The sequence below is a fragment of the Ischnura elegans genome, chromosome 11 (genome assembly GCF_921293095.1).
Source record: "Ischnura elegans chromosome 11, ioIscEleg1.1, whole genome shotgun sequence".
Classification (NCBI taxonomy): domain Eukaryota; kingdom Metazoa; phylum Arthropoda; class Insecta; order Odonata; family Coenagrionidae; genus Ischnura; species Ischnura elegans.
The window spans coordinates 34,472,523-34,494,738 of NC_060256.1; the positions used below are offsets into that span (position 1 = coordinate 34,472,523).

Consider the following 22,216-nt stretch of genomic DNA (forward strand, 5'->3'; position numbering starts at 1 on the left):
GGAGACCTAGGGCACATCCTAGGAGACGACCCTAATAGTGTCAGCCGAGTGATAAAGTTTTTAATAGAGACCGGGCTAATTAATAGTGTTTAAATTCCAACCTTCTTATAATTTGACAACCCCTTTTATTTCAAAACTTTTATGAATGTTTAAATTTTTTTTTAATGCATCTTTTAAAGTTTTTGTTTTTATAGATTGTCTGTGGTGCAAATGACCTTAGTTGTCGAGGCACCCTAAACACAAATACTACTACTACTACTCCGGCCTGTTTAAAGACGGCCGTGGTAACACCCATCCCGAAGTTCGCTCTGAGAATATGGCTTGGTCGAGGAACTGGTTAGTTCACCTGATCGGCAATCTGGAGATAAGGGTTCAAATCCCGGCTAAGGCAAATATTTTTTCAAGGCGAACTCCATCCGTTGGTGTATTTAAAAAGTAAGTAGCCTAACTTAAAATTTAATAATTTTAATGGATTGCATGCATTTCATAGGAAAATTATAAAAATTTCCCATGAAATGCATGAAATTATTACTTTTTAATTATTTATGACATAGTTTATAAATAGTTGAACTTTTTGTCAAAATTGTTTCTGAGAGAACAAAAATGAAATCACCTCGAAAACATTTCATTTTCATTTTATTTTGAAAAATATAATTGGAAACATAAAACATGAAATTTTTATGAACCATCATAAATTAGCATTAAAATATAAACTATAAGAATACAAAGAATAACTTCACCACCCTAGTGTTAGTTTTCATCAGATTGCCAATCTTCCCTATCCTCATCTGAAGTTGGCTCCTCCAATACAAATAAGTTTCGTATTTTCTTTGGAACGCATCTTTTGAAATTTTTACATTCAAAACTATAAGATATGAGAATATCCGAAAGTAAGGAGGAGCCTTCGGAAAACATCATCCATTTCAACCTAAACGCGAAATTTTCGCAATTGGTGCGCTCGGTGTCTTTGTGGCGAGATTCAAAAGCTTCATCCGAAGGCTGGCCAATTTAAAGGTCTGCTGCCTTTGCAGTTGATGCTCCTTGAAACACCTTGTGCACTGTGGGCGGCATGTAGTACTACGGATACAAAATTACAAATAGGGTAGCAGTATCTGAGCAGTACTCGATGAAATTGCCGTGATTTAGCTCAAGGAAAGATGACAAACTTTTTTAAAATTGGGGCAAAACTTAAGATGAGTTCCTCGTTTATACCTACTTGAAAAACGAAAAAACCCTCATCCAACCTCTTCCTAAAAATACTAAATATCCCTGTCAAATTTTGAAATTAGCAAATAAAAATTTATATTTTATGAGTTTTTCATGGTCAGCACACCGATAATTTCTGATGTTTGCTTAGGATCGTAGAATACGTCAGGTCGTATTCTAGTCATGTCATCCCTTGGCCAGGCTTTGGATTGCCAATTTAATGCCCCATTTATATTTTGCGGGGAATCTTAGATTTCCTTTTTCTTTCTTTTTTTCCAATTCGGCTGATTTGGTCTTACAAGAAATTTCCAATTTGCATGCATAATAGCATTACAATGAGTGAGAAGAAAGACATTTTTGAGTAACCAAATATTTTCTACTTGCCTTCAATTTTTTACGCTCAAGCGGCAAGAGACTCGTAGTAAGCATTCAAAATACCGAATAGAGTGGAGGCAATCCAAAAGAGTACTTCGATTCTTCAACCTGCATTTCTTTCAGTGGCGGATACAGATGGGGGGCGCGCGCCCCTCCCTTGCGGGTCCGCCCATATTGCCAAACATTGCAGAACCGCAATAGGGTGGTTTCCTATTATTTTTTTAATTGCCTAAATCGAAAGATTATTACTCCTGGAGTACGTATTTCACGCTTTTCGATCTATTTTTCGCGATTAAATGAAAAGTGAAAATTTTCAAGCGCGCGAAAACGCGACGCGTAAGTAGGAATGATGGGAAAAAGTCCGTGCGACGCATTTCTGGTTCCCCCTCCCGCCTTGTGAGGTGACCTTGATCGAGGCTCTGAGCGCTGATAGGACGCAGGATGCTTGTGGGTAGCTGAGTACCTTGCTGGCAGGTAGCGCTTGGCTTAAAAAAGGTTTATTAATACCTTATCAAACGAAGAAAACTTTCCGACCTAAGCCAGTTTTAATAGGTGATTATTAAGACATGTTTCCCTGAGTTCTGTGCCTCATGCATGCATTGGTAACCTCAGACGATGTATAACTCCTATCCTCTCGTGTAGAAACTAGGTCCCTGTGACGTCACGTGGAGTGGAATCGCATGGGCGCCAATCTGGCCTTTTTCAAATGAGGATAAAATTTGACCCTTGCCATTCGTCAAAACCGGTATTTCAAAAACCAAATAATTTGTCTATTATGAATACACTAATGGTGGGTAACGAATCGCAATCAATGCCTTTCGTTTTCTTTGATGAAGGAAACTACCCTATTGTGACTTTTTTATATCATAAGATGGCATTGTCTTTTATATGTGTATCATCACTTTCATTAAAAATTTCTTTTAATCTGCCTGTGACTTGATTATATTTTATTGCGATAAAAGTAAAGGCAACTCAAGATATTTTTTCCGCCCCCCTTGAGTGTTTTCTGTATCCGCTACTGATTTCTTTGCGGATTACTTTCATTCGCTCCATTTTTTCCTGTGCGAAATATCAACTATCTGAATCACCGGAGAAAGGAATCGAAATTCTCTGCAAAATGCACACACTAGATTTATAGAGATATTTATTTAGGGAAACATACCTTACTATCGTTTCGTAAAATCCACCACCAGTGGTAGTTGGGTCTCAACGCTGAAATTTCACGCTCGAGGGTATATAAACCTTGATTCTTTGCTTCCGTGACTCAAGCACGGATAATTTCAACTCACGAGCAAAAATTAACTAATATGTTCAGCAAAATCGTGGAAGAGAATATTTTTCAACCAATTGGAAAGAAGCATTTGGTGAAAACCCCGTGCGATTTGCTTGGTAGAAATCGTCCGTGCTGATGTCAAAAAGAGGGGGTACATTAAAAGTGCAAAAACTGCCTCTTGGAACGAGGAAATTTAGCAATAAGCGGATTTTACTAACGGACAGATATGCATCGAGTTCCAAACTTCTTAAACTAATGTAAGATAAGAATCGTAAGACAGGCAGGGTTTACGGGCACAATCGGCAGGGTAGTGCCAGCCACTCTTGTGCCCTTTCCAATATTTGAGCTGATGAGAGCTATAAAAACGCAATTTGTAGTCAAATACTTCAATCAATTTTCTCAAAAAAAGGAAAACGTTTTGCATTAACTTGAAATACGTCTCGTGTTCTAAAAATTACTTAGAAATACCTTTCTATAATGTGATCATTGATTATTCTATAAATGGAAGATATCATTGTTTCTTCCAGAATTAAATGTGAAAAAAATCATTTTGGCTGGCATTTTTCGATTTCAGGCCACTGTATGTCGCTTTTTTCCACGATTTCTCAATCGACACGTGAACTTGCTTATATCGCAGCTAACCTCTATATCTAGAGGTTGACCCACCATCTGCAACTCAGTGGACGCGCGTGCGCACCGGAGGCTTTAACCTTAGCCGCAAGAGTGATTCTTTTAATCAATAATTCCTAGCATTACTATTGTTCTTTTACCTAGAACATTGTACCTAATTACAATTCGCATTTGAGCGACTTTTACAATATTTTTTTATCCTTATAAATGTAACAGAGGTTATATAGCCACAAATATTGAATTCGAGCGATTCACCCAATTGGAATCAAGAAAGAAGTGACGAAGTTAAAACATATCCTCGTCATTGTAATCATCACTAGTGGTCAACATTTCTAAGATTGGTTTGATGCTGCACTCCACTCAATCCTCATAGCACCCATAGGTAAGATTATAATCTTTTTACTCCTACAAATTTCTTATCTTTCACGTCCTTCTTTACCTGTTCCGTATATTTTCTCTGCTGCTGTCATTTTCTATGCCTCACTCCTGTTGAGGAACATGCTCCAAATATAAGGTCTAATAAAAGTTTTCCTTACTTCTATGTTTACATTTCCAGCTGCAAGTATATCTTTCTTTTGGTGAAATGCTCTCTTCGCCTGACCTATTCTACCGATAATTTCTTTCTTGTTTTTCCCATTGCTTCTTGAATTGAATCCTGCTTCCCAAATAACATAATTCATCTACCTTTTCTAGTTTTTGTTTCCCTATGTTAATTTTAGTCTTGACTTCTTCTCTTCTGCTGCATACTAATTTGTATCTTGCTTTTCTTTGTCCTTACTTCAAAGCTATTGATTATGATAAAATGAAAAAGGCATGATTGGTACCATGCATTTTTGATTCGCTCGATTACCATAGTGCTCCAGCACAGAAGCGTAATGTAGATATTTATCTATCTATCTATGGGTAGAAGATGTGTGGCTGCTTTGAAAATTAATTGTCTTCCTGCAAATTACTGAACCATTAATGCAATGAGATGAACTTTTGTTGTTGATTTGTTTTATTTTCGGATCAGGTGATAATTGCTCAGTTTTCTTTCTATATGTTGTGTTCATTTTCATGGGACTATTTTTATTTTCAGTCAGTATTATTAAAATATATGTAGTACAACTTACATTGAACTCATCTAAAAGAATTAAGCAGTAAAACAAATAACCTTTTCTCTTTCTTAAGAATATCTGGGAGGCTCGTCTGTTCTTTGACCGCCACAGTAAATAGTAACCGCAAATTCAGTTGTGCTGTATTAATAAGATCTCATTAAGCAGTAAAACAAATAACCTTTTCTCTTTCTTAAGAATATCTGGGAGGCTCGTCTGTTCTTTGACCGCCACAGTAAATAGTAACCGCAAATTCAGTTGTGCTGTATTAATAAGATCTCGGCGCAATTTTCTATATTCAATTGAGGCTTGAATTTTTGGGCCTTATTTTGATTCAATACCACAGATTTTTGTCCGAGGGGACAAGCTTTCCCGAAAGAAATCGATTTTGCCGATCAGTCAGAAATTTTGAAACTGGCAGAAAATGGAAATGTTAATGCGGCCATCTAGCGAGAGATTCTCGAACCATAATTGAAATGACTTATGATATGCGCATGTTGTAGGGGTTCGTAATTTGAATTCGTAGTTACCTTATAAATAGCGGTAATTACTCTGGATTTTCTGCTTCATAATTAGGTTTTGGCTCTGGTTTAGTTATATACGCTATAAAATCGTTATTTTGCGCCATGGTTAGGTTTAAGAACAGGTGAGTATTGGCAATGATATCTTCTCTCGCTTGATTCGAATACATTAATGATGTACTTTCTGGGCTACCAAATTTTCTCAGGTATATTGCTGCTCAAGTTGAAACGGGGAAATCGCCTGTTGATTCACAAACTGAATTCACTTCAGCCGCACTCTATCATTCTCTAATCAACAAAGTTCAGCAGCTTCATGGCGATTTTGGAACTGCTGCAATTAAAGTTGGATTCAGTGGTAAGAAAAGTCACAGTATTTTATGACATTCTTCTTTTCCAAAAGCTGTGTTTTGAAAAATTTTGCGTGCTTGGGTAGTTACTGTGATGCGGAGGTGTGAGAGAATCTTGATCCTTTTACGACTTATGCGGATGATGGTTATTGCATAATCTGATGTTTATTTTTCAGCGAAGTACTTCAACGAACCCACGAAGATGGCCATTATAAGGGTGCGTCATGGACCTCATAGGTTCATCCTCAGTTCGTTGCCTTTTGTGAATGAAATTGACCGTCATAAAGTGGTCATTAATACGCTTTACGTGGGAGCTACGCTTTTGCATTGCAACAAGTTTTTACAGGTAAGTTAATACCAGTGCATTACTTCGGTATTTCAGTATGAGGTTGATGATTAGGCCACAACTGTTACTTATATCATGTCCGAAAGGCAATGGAAAGTTAGTGAAACATCAAGTCATGGCTACTATTTATTGTATTCTGTCTCAACTAAATAGTACCTTCGGTGTCAGTATTTTAGAATTTCTTTACCACATACAATTAACGTCTACAATCATGGAGAATTATGTCTTAGGATTGTGCCATGTATGTCTCTAGACCTATTTTTCTTAGCCTTTATGTAATTGTTGCAGGCTCAGCATGAGGACGTAGTGGGTCCATAGTGGTAGTGTTGGTGCTTATGCTTAAGCTGTCGTGCACATATTTACCTCATCCCTCTGCCTTAACGACTCCCAATAACGATCATGTTCTTTATTTGTTTTTCTTCGATTAGGATGCTCAACGTGTGTTTTTGGGTAGTGCAGTGTACTTATGGTTGTGTAGCTTGTCTGTTAATCTCTGGTAATAGTATGAAAACATATGGCTGTCATTTAATATCAAACGAATATGAAACGTTAATGCAATTTCCTCTGACATCATCTCCAAATCTTTCCCAATCAGCTGGCATACTTGCTATCCTCCACATCCTTTTGAGCTAAAGTTATATCCAAAATCAACAAAATAAAATTTGCTTTTATGATGGTAACAATATTGATTTTTACTCTTAAAACCTTGGGTATTGCTCCAGCCATGACCAATTAACCCTTGAAAATAAATGAATGTAAGAATTATTCACCTTCAAAAATTTCTCCTCATTTCCGTGGCATTCTCTTCTGTAAATTGCCTGTATCTTGCGAATTTTAATTTTTTTGGAAGACAAATATTCAAATCTTATTCAATTCAATTCAAAGCTGCCAATTTGATCTGAGTTCATAGCAACAAGAGACATGCATGATTCTGGACATCAGCACATAAGGAAGCATTAGGTTTTAGACTTTTAGGTTTTGATAATTTAGTGTAAGGAAGCAGTGAAGTGTTAATATTATCAAAGCACTGCAGAAACAAGTGGATTTGTACGCAGTCATGTGCACTAGTGCAAAGTTAAATACACCAAAGGATGAAGTTTGCCATGAAAAAATATTTGATATCCCAGCTAAGTCGACTATTTTTTTCCTGTCGAACTTCATTCTTTGGTGTATTTTACTTTGTTAATATTATTTTTTTGTAATTGAGATCCATCCAATGATTGTATTGTGTTCAAAGCGAATCAAGTTTAATTTTATTCCAACGCTCCACCTCAATTTTAGCAGTTTTTACTGAAATGTATGAAAATTCATTCAAAGACATTAAAATTACATGGCCTAGACCTATCAGTATGGTGTGATGTGATTTTGTTTGCTCTTGCAGAAGTACCAGCGGAGGAAGTTGGAGCAGACATGGTTGCAAATGAAGCCAGGAGGACGGCAGAAGCTGGAGGAGTTAGTCTCAGCCCTGGATGTGTCAAAACTCTCAAGTAAAACACGCAAGAATCAGTGAAATTTTTGCACACAAAGTGGTGATGTGTAAAGGGCATTGGGGAGCAGTGTTGAAGAAAATTGAAAGGTTTCAGACGATCTCCATGTCAACCAGAAGATATCTGAAATCAGGTATTTCATTGTACTGTTGTTTCGTAGAATCTTTGGCAGGATACACAACCTCTGATATTTCTATGAGATTTTTCTGAAACTATTACCATGCCCCCTCAGAAAAATGGTGGCAAAGCGATAATTTTTTGTTTTGCAATCCTTACTGTACCAGCTATTGGCTGGAAAATTTTTAAATTATGTTGTGTAAGGGAGGTTTATGTGTGTCTGATGATCATGACACACTCTTTAGTCCTTTTTTGCTCAAAGTAAAAAATTGCTGGTAAAACTTGCTGGAGTTCTCTTTGCTTGAAACTGCTGGAACTGTTGAACTTGCTGGAAACTCATGAGTACAGACTCTGTTGTATAAAGTCTGCCACATTAAATTTGCGGGGAGCTAATGTAGAAATGAGGAATACTGCTTTGTATTCTGGATACATACTATCTGCCCCTCCTTATTTTTTTGAAGCATTTTTATGCTTACCACTCTCGAATTTTCGGAGGCTAAAAAAAGCGGCTAAAAGTTGTGAGGGAGTGAGTCTCCCGTGTCAAAAAGCTGCTTCTCTCTGCCTCTGTGAGGCAAGGTCATTGCAGATTCAAATCAGAACAGTCTTGTGGTAGACTTTCTGAGTAACTACTCTGTCAGAGTTTATTCCATTCCACACAATTGTTGAATTGATTGTTGTGAGATGAATATCATGGGAGATGGTGAAGAGACAGAAATGACACATTGTCAGATATTGATTTAATTACCTTGAATGCAAAAGAAACTCTGGGTTATGGTATGAGAAACGATGAATTATTGTATTGTGGACTTCCCGTTGCTTTTGGCTGGCATTTAGGTTTATGCCATCCCTGTCATCGGTCATATAACACTCAACTGAGGAATTACAATTGAAGTAAAAATGTAGTTTAAGACTGAAGTATTTTTTATTTGATAAAATAATGATGGTTTTGAAGAAATGGATAGCTCATAATGAAAGAACAGGTATGTATGCTGAGGTTTTTTTATATTTTGAGGCTGGCCAACCGCATGCGGAATCTGGCAAAAAATTCAGAACCCCACGCTTGGAAAGTACTCATGAGTGTAATTCTAGCTCATGGGTTATTTATAAGTAATCAAAGCATTCTTGCTTGTGTTTTCTTAGTTGTTCATCTGTTATTAGTTAATAAACTTTGCTGTCTGTATAAACTCAATGTGAAGGTATCGTGATGCATAAACAGTATGAATTGTAGAAAAACTGAAAATTTTGTAAGTTTTAACCAGAGAAATAAGATAACTTATACCTTGAATTTGTGTAATTCAATCAACTCTGGATTAGCCAGTGGTATACCTTTACGGAGTCACCTGGAAAGGCAAGTTCAAGCCCTAAAATCCTACAAAGGAAAAATATTTTGCCTTGACTGAGATTGGAACCCTATTCTCCCAAGTTTGTGCCAGGTGTTCGACTGCTTAAACTAGCTAGGTATCTTCTTCATCTGTGGATCTTTATGCACCTTTGAGTTATAGATGGTTTATGCTGTCTGGTATGAAATGCATTTTTGTACATAGTGCCCTAATGCCAAGGCCAAAGCAAGAACTTTGCATGTGATGGTCACCTTTGACATTATTCAATCATAGATGCAATTAGTGCAAACATTATCATGGGCTGAAAAATTTGAACGAGTCTGCCAAGATGGAGAGTAATGGAAGCAAGTACATATCTAAGTTTTTTCCATTAATGAGTCCTAGAGGCATTCCGACTGGCACTTAACAAAAGGTGCTCATCATCACCACGATGTGGTAGGTACATTTGCTTTCATTTTGACTCATCCTTCGTGTAGAGAAATGTATGGCATGGACTTGCACTTTTCATAATCATTGGTTTCATTGGATTTGTGAATATGCTTCTTTAGGAGAGGGAAACAAAAGACAAGAGAAGAGGCCTAACATAGGGCCCAGTGAAGACATTTAATGTGTTTGAATCCTGCCAATTCGAAGATTACACTGCATGTTGATTTGCTTATTGCTGAGGATGGTATATTTTTTTCCATGGTATTGTTTTCCATGTATGTTCATGGGTTTCTATGGCAGGAATAAAAAAAATCCTTTTATTCATCTAGATAAGTGATGACTCGTTTACTTTTAGGCGTTGGAGGCACAGACTCATAATAAGACAAAAACACAGGTTTAGTGTGTGCTTAAAAGGAGCACAGCACTTCATGGAGGAAGGGAGAGTATTTGATGGGGAGTTTTTGAGGTGTTGTTTCATATTGGTTACTCAATTAGTTTCCCATTAAATTCTGGAGACGGCCCTCACTGCTGTGCCTGCACTTTGACAAACGACCCATTCGTGGTCGGCACATATCTGTACTTCTTGAAGTTGGCTATATCCTGCATCATGGTAGTGATAGAGTCAGCGGTGACAGCTCGAGGGTAAGCAGGCAGTGCAACGGCCGCTGTGCTATTCGCCAGGTCGTCCAAGTAATCCCAGAGGTGCTCAGCCAGGCGGTGACTGATGCAGCTGTCCCCCTCGGCCCGCATGATGGCCCTAGATGGGAGCACCACTGAGCCGTGTAGCATACCTAAGAAGTACTGCACCTGCAAGAGGAACTTATGTACTTGTAAAGAATGCCTCTCCCCCATCCATCCACTGCCCAGGGCGATATGAAGAAAGGGTGATTATTTTCTGCACATGCAACACAACAAACTCAATGAAAGTTTTTCAGGAAGATTCATAAGATGGCCCTTTCTAACAGTTTTCTGTTATGTTTAAGAACACTATTGTATGATCATGCACTACTCTTAAGTTTCTCTTACTAAATGCTTCAATAATATTTCAATTCTGTTTTCAGTTATTATCAGACATTATAGTTTCTAATGTTGAAAAAGAAATTGGTGCTTTCCTCACTGTTAATAATTCTGATTTTCATGATATAACCATGCTTCTTTAACTTCCTTCATCAACAAAACTTTCTAGTGAATGGAATCGAGAATATTTATATGTACTTGATTGCTTGTTCATTTTCTTGAGGTTTGTCTTTGTCTTCAGATATCTCTCAACATCGTTGAACACAATGATTTGTAAATTTCTAAAGGTGCCAAGGCACTGAAAAAGATGTCATATTTTAGAAATTAATCTCTGACTAATCAGAGGAAAAGGAAAGAAGAAAAGTGTAATGCAAATATGTATAGATACAGGAAAACTAAAAGATATACGGGTAGCAAAGGAATTCGAGATGAAAGTGGAAAATAGGTTTCAAGCTCTACAAGAACTGCCAATGGAAGAAGAAGAAGATGTGGATAAAAAATGGAACGACTTTAAGGAAAATATTCTGGAAACAGCAAGAGAAGTGTGTGGGAAAAACAAAAAAAACAACAAAAAACCCTGGTTTGATGAAGAATGTGAGCTGAAGGTAACAGAACGGAGGGAGAAGAAGAGAACCTGGATGAACAGCAATTCCTTAGAGGATAAAATACGATACAATGAGATAAATCGAGAAACAAACAAGATATTAAGAAAGAAAAAACGAATATACATAAACAGTTTGATTGAAAAAGCAGAACAAGAGCGGACAGCAAATAATGCAAGAGAGTTTTATAAAAAAGTAAGATTCTTTAAAAAAGGATTCACCCTGAAGTCATACGGTGTGAAGAACAAAGAGGGAATTATGGTAACGGAGACGCAGAAAGTTGTAGAAAGATGGAGAGAATATTTCTGTGAACTATTAAATGAAGAAGGAGTGGACATCACACCTGACTACGATAACGAAGATATCTACTATCATGTACAACCCAAAGTAGAAATACCAACTAGAGAAGAAGTCAAAGCAGCAGTTAAAGCCCTAAAAAACCATAGAGCTCCTGGTAAGGATGAAATATCTGCAGAGCTATTGAAGACGGGAGGAGATATAGTCATAGATAAGCTATGTGAATTAATGAAAATAATATGGGAAAGAGAAGAAATGCCAAAAGACTGGAGGGAAGCAATAGTTGTCCCCATACACAAGAAAGGAGAGAAAGTAGAGTGCAGTAATTTTAGAGGAATCTCACTCCTTAGCATTCCTTATAAAGTCCTATCTAAGATAATATTAAATCCTATTGAAGAATATACATGTGAAATAATTCTAGATCACCAGGCAGGGTTTGTAAAAGGCAGGTCCACAACAAATCAAATATTTATTCTCAAAGAAATTATATCGAAGTACTGGGAGTTTAATAAAGATTTTTTTGCAATATTTATCGATTTCCAAAAAGCATATGACAGTATTAATAGAGAGAGACTGTGGGAAAAGTTGGACAAGTTCGGAATTCCAAAAAAGCTAATAAACCTCGCTAAAACAAGTATGACAGACTCCACATGCTCAGTACGAATAAATGCACGGGTGTCGGAACCTTTCAGGATAAAGGCAGGCGTAAGACAGGGTGATGGACTATCCCCAATCCTATTCAACTTAGCAATAGAAGAAGCTCTTCAAAAAGTAGCAAAAATGGACGAAGGCGTAACAATTGGCTCCAGAATAAATATACTTGCTTTTGCAGACGATGTGGTAATTTTAGCAGAAAATTTAGACGACATACGCCGGCTTACAAAACTTTTCATGGAAGAAACAGCTAAGCTAGGACTAAAAGTAAATGATGGAAAAACTAAATATATACACTTTACAAGAAATGAAATGAACAGAAATCAAAATCCTCTCTACATAGACAACCACAAATTTGAAAAAGTGGACTCCTTTAAGTATTTAGGCGTTTTTATTTCAAGAGAAAACAAAGAAGCAATAGAAATACAAAACAGGCTAAATCTGGCTAACAGATGCTTCTACGCCTGCAACAAACTCATGTCCTCAAAATTACTATCACACACTACTAAAACCAGAATATATAAAACAATCATAAGACCCGTACTGTTATATGGAAGTGAAACTTGGAAACTGGATAAAAAGGAAGAAAGAAAATTAATTGTTTTTGAAAATAAGATCCTTAGGAAAATATATGGACCAATCTCTGAAGGAGGAGAGTGGAGGAGAAAACACAATAGAGAATTAAGAGAGCTATACAAGGATCCAGATGTAGTGTGCGAGTTTAAATGTAGAAGAATTAGATGGGCTGGGCACATTTTGAGAAGAGAGGACACTAATCATTTAAAACAAGTTATAATGAGGAATCCTGAAGGAAGAAGGCCAAGAGGAAGACCAAGGCGAAGGTGGTGGGACCAAGTGAAGGTAGACCTGGAGCGATTAGGAGCGACCGAGGAGGACGCAGGAAATAGAGATAGATGGAAGAGGATTGTTGGTGCGGCCAAATATCTACTTAGATATGTATGGCCCTGGGAGTAAGTAAGAGTAAGTAATCAGAGGTGAACTGTTATCTACTCATTGGCAACTACAAATTTGTAACTCAAACATTCTTGTCATTTTCTATATTTCCTAACTTGAGTTTCATATTACATGGATGGTAATCTAGAAACAAAATTCCTTTATCTTTGCTTCCTTCCCATTTTACTATCAAATTTCATGAGCTATTGTCATGATATCATTAGTTTGGCATCACTCCATTTTCTAGCTGAATGAGCTGCCAGTCAGTATTTAGTGCATATGGCTGTGGGAGGAAGTTATTTATTATGTAGAAATCTTATTGAGATATGGTTGCATTGGATGTAGCTCGTGTTGAACTCTGTCTGAGGTGAAGGGTAAGTGTCCGTATCTGCTGGTTGTGTGCAAAATGTGTTGAGGCCATTTTACACAGGGTGCAGAATTGAGCAGGTTAGAGCTGCAATAATTTCTAAAATGGCGTGGAATTGCATGAATGCATGAACAAAATTAGAACAGGGGCTATTTTGCCATCTCATGTCCATGCATTCTCGCATGTGTTCCAGCAATTCACCACTTTACACAATGCAATTTTGACTGCGCCTTTGTACACACGTCAGATTGTGCAAGTACGTGCCCCGTGTAAAATGTCCTTTGGAAATGATTGCAAGAATTTGTGCATTTGAAGGCATTTCGTACCTGGAAGTGTGCCATTGGGAAGGGCAAGGTCGCTTGCGGAATGCCAACAAAGCACATGGATGGGTGCTCTGCATTGATCAGCTGCTTGTACAGTGGCACCACACAGTTATTTTCCACCTTAATGCCACACTCTTGTGTTAGGAATGGGAAACTGTAGCAATAGCCTGCAGTGAGAATGGTAATTGATAAGTGTCTCGAGCTGTATTTCCTAAACATACAAACAGATTGTTAGCAAAAGTGCATAGCAAATGGAGCATTTGCATGGGCTTTACCTGTACAGTATATTAAGGCATCACATTCATAGAAAGTTCCGTCATCCAGCTCCAATCCCTCCTCTCGGGCAGAGACAATGTTTCCAGAGAGTTTGATGTCTGGTGGGAACCCTGAAGGTAACCATGGTGTGGGCCGGTGGCAGATGGTTACCTTGAAAGGAAATAGGAAGCCTCATAGAGTGGCATGCATTACATGGGGTAAGGTGTCATTCTGACAAGATTAAATAGCAATTGTTGTGTTCAGTGCCATAGCAAGGCATAGGAAGAATGCAGCAAAGCTGCCATATAAGAGGCAGAGGCTATAAATGGGCTTACTTGCGGTAATAGGTAGCCCAGGCTAGTAATAGTTATCTTCTACATGTGGGTACATCTTCAGTTTCACTAGATATCACACTGAAAATTTAAAGCTATTGAGGGTGACCCTAATTTTGTAGAATATGTATGTGTATGGAAAATCGTAGGGTTTTTCTTTGCCATAGGAAAATATTTCCTTTCCGTGGAAACAAAGTATTGTTTTGCTAGTAGTGGCCCACATTACCCTATTGACGGGGTGGGGTTTCTCTATCCCCTCCCTTCTAACCCTATCCTCAACTCGGAGGTGTTGGCAGGTGCCCTACCATGGCAGCACTTCTTTCCTTTCCTTCCTTCACCTCCAAACCCCTCCCGAGAATGACTAGACAAATAAGTCTCGGACTTGGTTCCTGGCCCTAGTGCATTGTACCCTTCTAATGGCCAATCCTGGTTCCCCATCCACTTTAATTTTGTAGTCATTGAGACTCAAATAGGGTCAATTTTTTTGAAGCCATTTTTGCATTATGTTACGGAAATTGAAAATGCTTGACTGACTGAAAACTGTAATCAACTTCATAATTCTCTTGCCTAAATATTGTTCCACCCTTTTCATTTCCTAAATCAAAAACTCTGTTATAATAGAATGTCAAAAACATCCTTAATGATGAAACATAGTTCGTTTTTAGTGTATTTCAATGTATCTCTGAACCATTAACATTAGTAATATCATAGATTAACTGTTATTGAAAGAAACCTCTTTTTTCATTTGATCTTTGCTATTTTTGGCTGTTAGCAAGTGGTTTTGTTCACTCTACGAAAGCAAAGTCACCTCATCATTGAAAGATCTATTTCGGAGATGTCTTTCTCAGTATGTCAGGTGATTAGGGAGACTCACACTCTTTGCGACTCTGGCTACTTCAAGTGCGATATCCCATGCAGATGGCCCTGCACCCCACAGGGCCACTCGGCGCCCTGCAAATGCTTCCGGCCTGCGGTAAGACCGGCTGTGCATCACCAAAGGAGCCTGGCACTTTTTGAATGACTCAAGTCCAGGGATGCTTGGGATGTTTCCCTCACTGAAGTGGCTGTGAACAGGAAAAGAAAGAAATGGAAAATATGAATGTATTATTTGACCAAAGGTCATTCAGATCAATTATATATATCGTTCTGCTTGTGTTTAGGCTCCCTAATTAAACTGCCTTGACTTTGACCCATGATAGTAATCTTGGGACGTTCTTTTTATGAATAAAAGGAGACATTAAACTCAGAGGCCAATATGCTTAGCCAATGAAGCATGCTCAGTTAATTTTACCAAAACCCTTCAATGGCTCAAGCCTCAAATGCATCAAGGCCTCAAATCTTACACTTCATAATGACCTGATGAATACTGATATTGAAGATTTCAGTCGAAATTTAACAGGCTTTCAAATAGTTATTATGAATAGTTTAGAAAATTATTAATGCTTTCCTGTCTCTGCATCGGAGAGGAAAATGTTTTTTGTACTAAGAGTAACATGAGAATGTTGAAAGACGTTCTCCAAGGAGCTCTTTTTTTGAGTGGACTTACCCTGGTTTTCTCGTACTTCAGATATGGGACTCCACACAACTCAATTGCTTTTGATTCTCAATAATTTAGACTTGCATGAGAATAACTATAATTTTCTTTTGCATTGCAAAATTTTAAACTAATTTCAAGCGTTGATAATAATGAAGTTTGTGAACACTAGGTACTAAGACTTTAAAGCCAGAAGTCCATTAAATCATTTTAAAATAAAAAAAAATGGAGTTTCCCACAAAAGTTTTCTTTAAAAAAACCATTGGCAATATAACCATAACAGATTCATGCTGTGAGGAGGATCATGGATGAGTAGAACGGTCAGGCCTAATAGGGTGGTTTCCTATTATTTTTTTATTGCCTAAATCGAAAGATGTACTGGTGTACGTATTTCACGCTTTTAGATTTTTAAATGACTATATCTATTTTTCGGAGTTAAATGAAAGGTGAAAATTTCAATTGCTCGAAAATGTGGCGGCTTAGTATGAATGCTGGGACAAGCCCATGTGACGTCATTCTGGTTCACGGCGGCAGCTGGAGCCATGTGAGGCCACCTTGGTGCGAGGTTATGAGCGCCGCTACGATGCAGGCTGCTAGCAGGTAGCAGAGTATGTACCCTGTTAGCAGGTACAGCTTGACTTAAGTAAGGATTATTAATACCCTATCAAACAGAGGAAACTTTTCGACCATTGGCAATTTAATAGGTGATTATTAAGAGATGTTTCCCTGAGCTCTGTGCCTCATGCATGCATTGGTAATCTCAGACGAAACTGTAAAACTCCTATCTACTCGTATAGAATCTAGGTCCCTGTGACGTCATGTGGAGTGGCATCGCATGGGTGCCAATCTGGCCTTTTTCATATGAGGTTAAAATTGCACATTAACATTCATCTAAACTGGTATTTCGAAAACCAAATAATTTGTATATTATGCCTTTCGTTTTCTTTGATGAAGGAAACTACCCTATTGTTCTCCGCTGTCAGTCGCCGCGGAGTGGCACTAAGGCCTTGCTAAGCTGGGTCTTGGACAGGACTTGATTACCTGTGACTAATACTACCTCAGTGGTCTCTTCCCTTTCCCCACGTCGGCCCTAGCTGTCATCCATTTGTTTGTGTTGAAAAATCCACACCAGTGAGAGCTGACATTAGGTCTATGAAAATGCCCTTCGGCTACTGCTGACATTCATCACAAAAGGGTTATACATATGCATAAATGAGGCCGCACTTATATGCATAATGTAAAAATACAGTAAATTTTCAGAACAAATGTGTAGCTCGTGCAGGAGAAACTGCTGCTTGGTACAAGCATACTAGGTCTTTCAAATTGCAGAAATTTTTTAAGGAAGAAGAGGCGGAAGTAACTCAGAATCTTTGTCATGATAAAAAAATTAATTATTTGTCTAAATCTGCCGGCAGAGTTTCACCATCATAATGAATGCCAGGGTTGTTAGGTAGATGCATAATCAATAGCACTGTAGTACATGTGGCACAGAGATTTCATTTTGTATTTTTTGTAGCTTTGTTTTTTCATTTACTTTTTTTGGCTTTGACTTGTTCCAGTCCATGTGCCATCACTGAAACATTTTAAGGAAATAACAAATTTTGTTTTATATTCATTGTGAAATGAGCTCATTATAAGTTCACTTGCCAATTACTGAATTATATGAGGGAATGGCGTTTATTACGAGATGCGTCAGCCAAATGAATTTTATCTTTTCCTCTGTCATTGTTGTAGATAATATTCTTCACCTTTTCCTGCGTAAGGGTTTTGGCTGGTGTAGGTAGACAAAGGATGTGATCTCACCCATTGCAGATCATGATGGCATCAAAGGTGCAGTCCTCAATTGTGCCTGTCTTCAAGTCAGCCACAGAGACATGCCATTGGCAGTCCACTTCCTCCCTCTGGATTGGAGCAATGCTCCTCACCTCCTTGTTGAACTGCAAGTGGAAGATACACCAGCCCTCAAATTTTGCCCAATAAAGCCTCCATAGATGAATTCCATGAACAATACGTTTGCCCTTATTCTCAACTATTTGTGTGTGTATGCATGGGTTTTCAACGAAGACTTTTCTATCTATAACTCCTCAATGAACTCAAAACATGGCACTACTGCCCAGTGGAATTTTGTTCGGGGGAGTCCAAAACTAGAGGGTCCTGAGGAAAATTTTTGAAAAACTTAGTTCTTAGTACATAAGGGTTTTCAACTAACTTCAACACTTTTCATGATTGAAAAAAGAACTTCATTTTTCAAAGAAATCTTATTCAATATTTTGTTTTCTTATCTGATGAAGCAAAGTAATTGTATTTTTATATTTCGGGGGAGGGTCTGGACCCATCTGTCTTAAGTCACTGATTCTGTCTTCTTCCAATCTTCTATCAACCTGGTTACCCAGACCATCCCATTGTTTCCAGCCTTAACTCCTCCATAGAAAAAATATCAGCCCCATAATATTTCTATTAACAACACATTGGCAGCTCCTGGCTATCTTTCATCAAAGATTCGTACCACCTTTTATATTTGCTAAACTCAACCTCCATTCCCAGGTGCACCTCTCTCCGTATGACCACAATTGATGCTGTTTCACTTCATATCTCAATTCCCACACATTCTTCTCAGTGCCCAAAGCCCACCTTCCCCCTCCATAAGCTTTATCACCCATCTGGCTGAACTCATCCGGTGATGTCATGGCAAAATTAGCATTGCCAGAATGCACTTTCTGTAACTTTTTTTTAGAAGTGAAATATTACTCTTTGTGTTTATTTATTACAGTTGTTATTTACATTTTATTTTTCTTTAATTTTGATTTGGGTTACGAATGTATGTATTAGAAATTTTGCGACAGCAAAATTGATAAAAATGTTATTTGACTTTTGTCTTTTTTTAACAAGTGCCAGAATACGTTCCAGCTCCATGACACCACTGAGCTCATCTCAATAACAAAAATACTTTTAACCTCGAAAACAAGACTTACTTGCAAGTGCAAAGGTTCCTTATATGAGCACCAAAATGATTCCATCCCAAGCCAACCTCTACAATAGATATATTTTTTGATTTTCATGACAATATGTTACAAGTGTATGTCAATCCCTGGATGACTTTTATGGAATGGCCCATTTCTGATGTATTATTGTCTCTTTTCTGTGTTTCCATGCTTAAGAAAATTTTGACTACAATTTTGGTATTGTTGAGAAGTTATTCGGTTTCATTTTTGGCCTCAACTTTTGGGTACTCAGCTGCCACTTTGAGTATCCCTTTTATACTTACTGTGAAACGGAAGTGGTCGCTCCAGGGATAAATCTAAGGATTGAGAATGTTATGAGCGTTACCTCAATGTATTGGTGCAGCTGATACTGGGTGGCATAGTGCTCAAGATACTCGTGTACTTCTGTGTGGTGCATATAGGAGGGATCCCCCTCACTCGGTGCCTCCATTGGGAAGTCTGGGAACTGCATTGCCTCACGAGGGATATCGGTCCTGAAAAGATCCATGATCATCTTGATGGAGCTTTTATGATGGTGGCCTCATACTTGAACTGCTGCCATTGCTCCATTCTACCAAATTTTTTGTAGTTTTACTTTTTATCAAATGATCAAAAATAAATTCGATAAAGGTATGCCCTTTAATTTTATTTAGAGGAAATGAATACAACTTAGCATTTCACATAATTTTTTTGCAACCATTACGCTCTCACATCAATTTCCATTTTCACTCCCAGGACGCTCAAGCCTGATTCATGAACATCTCAGGGATTTGGAAGAAGAAATAAATTCTTTTGTATGTAAAGGACAGTGTACGGTAGAAGAAAAACCATTTCCCCAGGTGTGATAAACATTTATATAATATCCAGGAAAAGGGAAACTAAGTCAAAATATAATGAACGTTTCTATATGAGATTAAACACAGGGCCAATGTACATACATCTACGTATTACCTCACAAGCTGCCTAAAAGGATGTGTGGCATGGGGTGTTAGGACACCACCCATTTAGATATTAAGAGCAAATGCTTAAACGAAATTATGACTAGCATTTATTACCAAGTTCGTTATGGTTCAGGGGAAAAACTAATTCCCATATCTATCTTAAATATCTCTCTCAATCGCTTTTGTTGGACCTGGAAACATTGTGAGGCTCTAAGATGATGTTTTCTGTGTTGCTACAAAAGATGTCAATTCTCAATTGCTCAAGCAATCTAAGCCCTGTGCACAGCCTCCAAGTGCACAGCCCCCTAGCCTAATTTGCCTAACATCTGGGTGATGCTGTCTGTATGCCTGTAGCAGTTTTTAACAAAGTGTGTAGCTTACCTTTGTGCCTTGAACATTTAAGAGTTAGTATCACCAACCTTGATTTTGACTTGTACAGGTATAACTTGTGTACTTGGTTGGTACTACTATGTTTGTTGGGTATCCGGTGAAGTATGTGAGAGGAACCATTTACTGTCATGTGCAATCATTCACGGGTATGTTGTGGGACCAAGGCATTTTTAAATGACATGGAATATCTAAGATGTCTTCTTGTCAGTGGTTCATATTTATTTGTGATTTTTCTCGCATATTATTCTAATGAAAGAGAACAAAATTTATTGCCTTATTGCTCAACTACTAACGGAGACTTTTGTCTGTTGAATTGCACATTTGTTTACTCGGACGGACCTGCGGAAACTATCCTTTCCTGGAAGCTATGCAACTGGTTAATACAAGGGTGTGTTGCAGTCTTGTCGCAGACCCTAGGGTTCTTACAGTCGTATCCTTTATCGAATTGCCTCTCATTCAGAGGTGTATCCAGTCCAAATATGGGAACTAACTTCCACAGGGCGTAAATAATACGCAATTCACAGTCACGCGATAAATGAAGTGTTTTTAGGTCCTGTGTGTGGAAAAAATGTTCTATTTAAGTTAATATTTACGTTATTTTAAGTTTTTTCTTTTTCTCTTGACCTTTTGACAGTGTAACATTGATTAGTGACATGAGTGTAGGTCTTTAAGAATTACATACAAAAATTTTAGCCAGCGTTTCGGTATGTATTTATACCGTCTTCAGGGCTTTTTGAAAAGAATATGATTTGTTTATTCTATCCAACACTTTGACAACAAATCATATTCATTGAATATATTTGATGGAATAAATAAATCATATTCATCGTAAAAAAAAATCCTAAAGAAGGTATAAAAATATACCGAAACGTTGGCCAAAAATTTTTGAATTTAAATCTTGAAGACCTACCCTCCATGACACTAATCGACGTTAATATTTTTATTAATTTATTACGCATGAGTGAATTCAGAATTCGTTATGTATTAATAATACTCGCTTTAAAAGTGTTAACTTGTTAGTCTCTGCAAAAAAGCTTCTACTCTTGCGTTTATCAGCAGATTCCCCTTCCTCTAGTGTCTCACCTTAGGTCGCGGTAGATGCTAGTGTGTGCGGTTCGAACCTCGCCGCCCGCCGTCTCCCACGTGACCTCCTCGGAGAAGTTCCATGTGCCGCCGAGGGAGGTAGTGGCCTCGAACACGCGGAAGTGCAAGGGACCGCCAGGGTTGGCGGCCAACTGGGCCAAGTGCCTAGCGGCGCACAGACCGCTGGGTCCCGCGCCGACTACCGCCACCGTCCTCATCGCGCTATTCTAGCGGCTCGACGGTGCGTGCTTACGTGCACTCGCGACGCCAGCTGATAATCTCCGATCGTGTACCCAAACAGATACGTCCCTCTATAGACTTGACGATTGACGCAGGTGGTTCCAGCGTCAATTGTGTCGTCACACTATTTCAGGGATGCCGACTTACAAAAAATATTGGTTGGCCCAAACTGGGAATTTTGCCACGGGAAATTTTATAAGTAGTGAGTTTTAAGTTTTTTAAGCATTTTAGAAGAGTCAAATGATCAACATTAGAACCTTGATTACTCGAATCTCACTATTTGGACACTCCGGGGAAGATCGACAAGCCTGACACATTTTTTCCTCACATCCATAAAGAATTTTTGACGGGGCTCGGACCCCCTCAGGCCCCATGGAGTCGGCGCCACTGCACTGTTTAAGGAGGAGACCATTCAGAGGAATCGAGTTGTCGTGGCTACTGTTGGCTTCCCACCCTTTGGGACCGAGTTCACATCCTCATGGTGGCGGAGATTTTTCAGTGGCTGCCCGATCCCCGCTTGAGTGCTTTGTGGGGGCTAAATTTTAGTACTTCGTCTGTGGGATGGTACCTTAAACAATGGCGGATTTAGGGGGGTTCACAGGGGTCAAATTTTTAATTAGTGTATAGTTTTTGTATTCTTTTAAAGGAGGGAAGGGAGTGTGTATGATAATGCACGGCTAATAGTCCCAAACGTGAAAGAAATTTGATTTGTATTTATCGTAGAGCGCTGATACTGATGATACCAAACAGCAAAATTAGAATTCAGCGTCAACTTTTTAACAAGCCTATAATTAAACAGATAGTTTTTAACTCTTATGTATTGTCGCTGTAAACCTATTGCAATGAAGTATTTTCACATTTTCTGTTATTAGTATGAAACATTTATGTTATGAGTATCAAAATTTGAAACTTTAAGTTGGCTATTTTATTTTTGAATTTCTTAAATGTCCTAAATTAATCAATATCATCTGTTATTAAGAATAAAAATGAAATTTTAGGCTGTAAAATGCGTAAAAAATGAGTATTTTTCAAAATTTCATATGATGAACGCTCCCGACCTTAAACCGTGGTCCGCATGGCGTGG

The 22,216-nt window shown here is 38.2% G+C and overlaps 2 protein-coding genes across 2 annotated transcripts; one reads left to right on the forward strand and one right to left on the reverse strand.

Annotated features, from left to right (window-relative positions):
* Nucleotides 1-5,074: 5,074 nt before the first annotated feature.
* Nucleotides 5,075-8,681, forward strand: LOC124168185 (ribonuclease P/MRP protein subunit POP5). Its single transcript, XM_046546316.1, has 4 exons — nt 5,075-5,224; nt 5,306-5,454; nt 5,623-5,792; nt 7,174-8,681. Exons 1-4 carry the CDS (start codon nt 5,205-5,207, stop codon nt 7,300-7,302), a joined length of 468 nt encoding a protein of 155 aa, XP_046402272.1. The 5' UTR covers nt 5,075-5,204; the 3' UTR covers nt 7,303-8,681.
* Nucleotides 8,682-9,304: 623 nt separating this feature from the next.
* On the reverse strand, nt 9,305-21,155 carry LOC124168184 (flavin-containing monooxygenase FMO GS-OX-like 4). The gene is made up of 7 exons (XM_046546315.1): nt 20,893-21,155; nt 18,825-18,972; nt 17,301-17,434; nt 14,838-15,027; nt 13,652-13,802; nt 13,380-13,543; nt 9,305-9,969 (listed from the first exon to the last, which is right to left on the reverse strand). Exons 1-7 carry the CDS (start codon nt 21,108-21,110, stop codon nt 9,685-9,687), a joined length of 1,290 nt encoding a protein of 429 aa, XP_046402271.1. The 5' UTR covers nt 21,111-21,155; the 3' UTR covers nt 9,305-9,684.
* Between the last annotated feature and the right edge of the window lie 1,061 nt (nt 21,156-22,216).

Bases quoted from the DNA above. Each gene is read 5' to 3' on its own strand.
- LOC124168185 (XM_046546316.1), top strand. From the start codon at position 5,205: ATGGTTAGGTTTAAGAACAG. The intron at 5,225-5,305 runs GTGAGTATTGGC...AAATTTTCTCAG, and splicing joins ATGGTTAGGTTTAAGAACAG to GTATATTGCTGCTCAAGTTG. The intron at 5,455-5,622 runs GTAAGAAAAGTC...TTTATTTTTCAG, and splicing joins AATTAAAGTTGGATTCAGTG to CGAAGTACTTCAACGAACCC.
- LOC124168184 (XM_046546315.1), bottom strand. From the start codon at position 21,110: ATGAGGACGGTGGCGGTAGTCGGCGCGGGACCCAGCGGTCTGTGCGCC. The intron at 15,028-17,300 runs GTGAGATCACAT...TCCTGTTCACAG, and splicing joins GCCATCATGATCTGCAATGG to CCACTTCAGTGAGGGAAACA. The intron at 13,803-14,837 runs GTGAGTCTCCCT...TTTCCTTTCAAG, and splicing joins TAGCCAGAGTCGCAAAGAGT to GTAACCATCTGCCACCGGCC.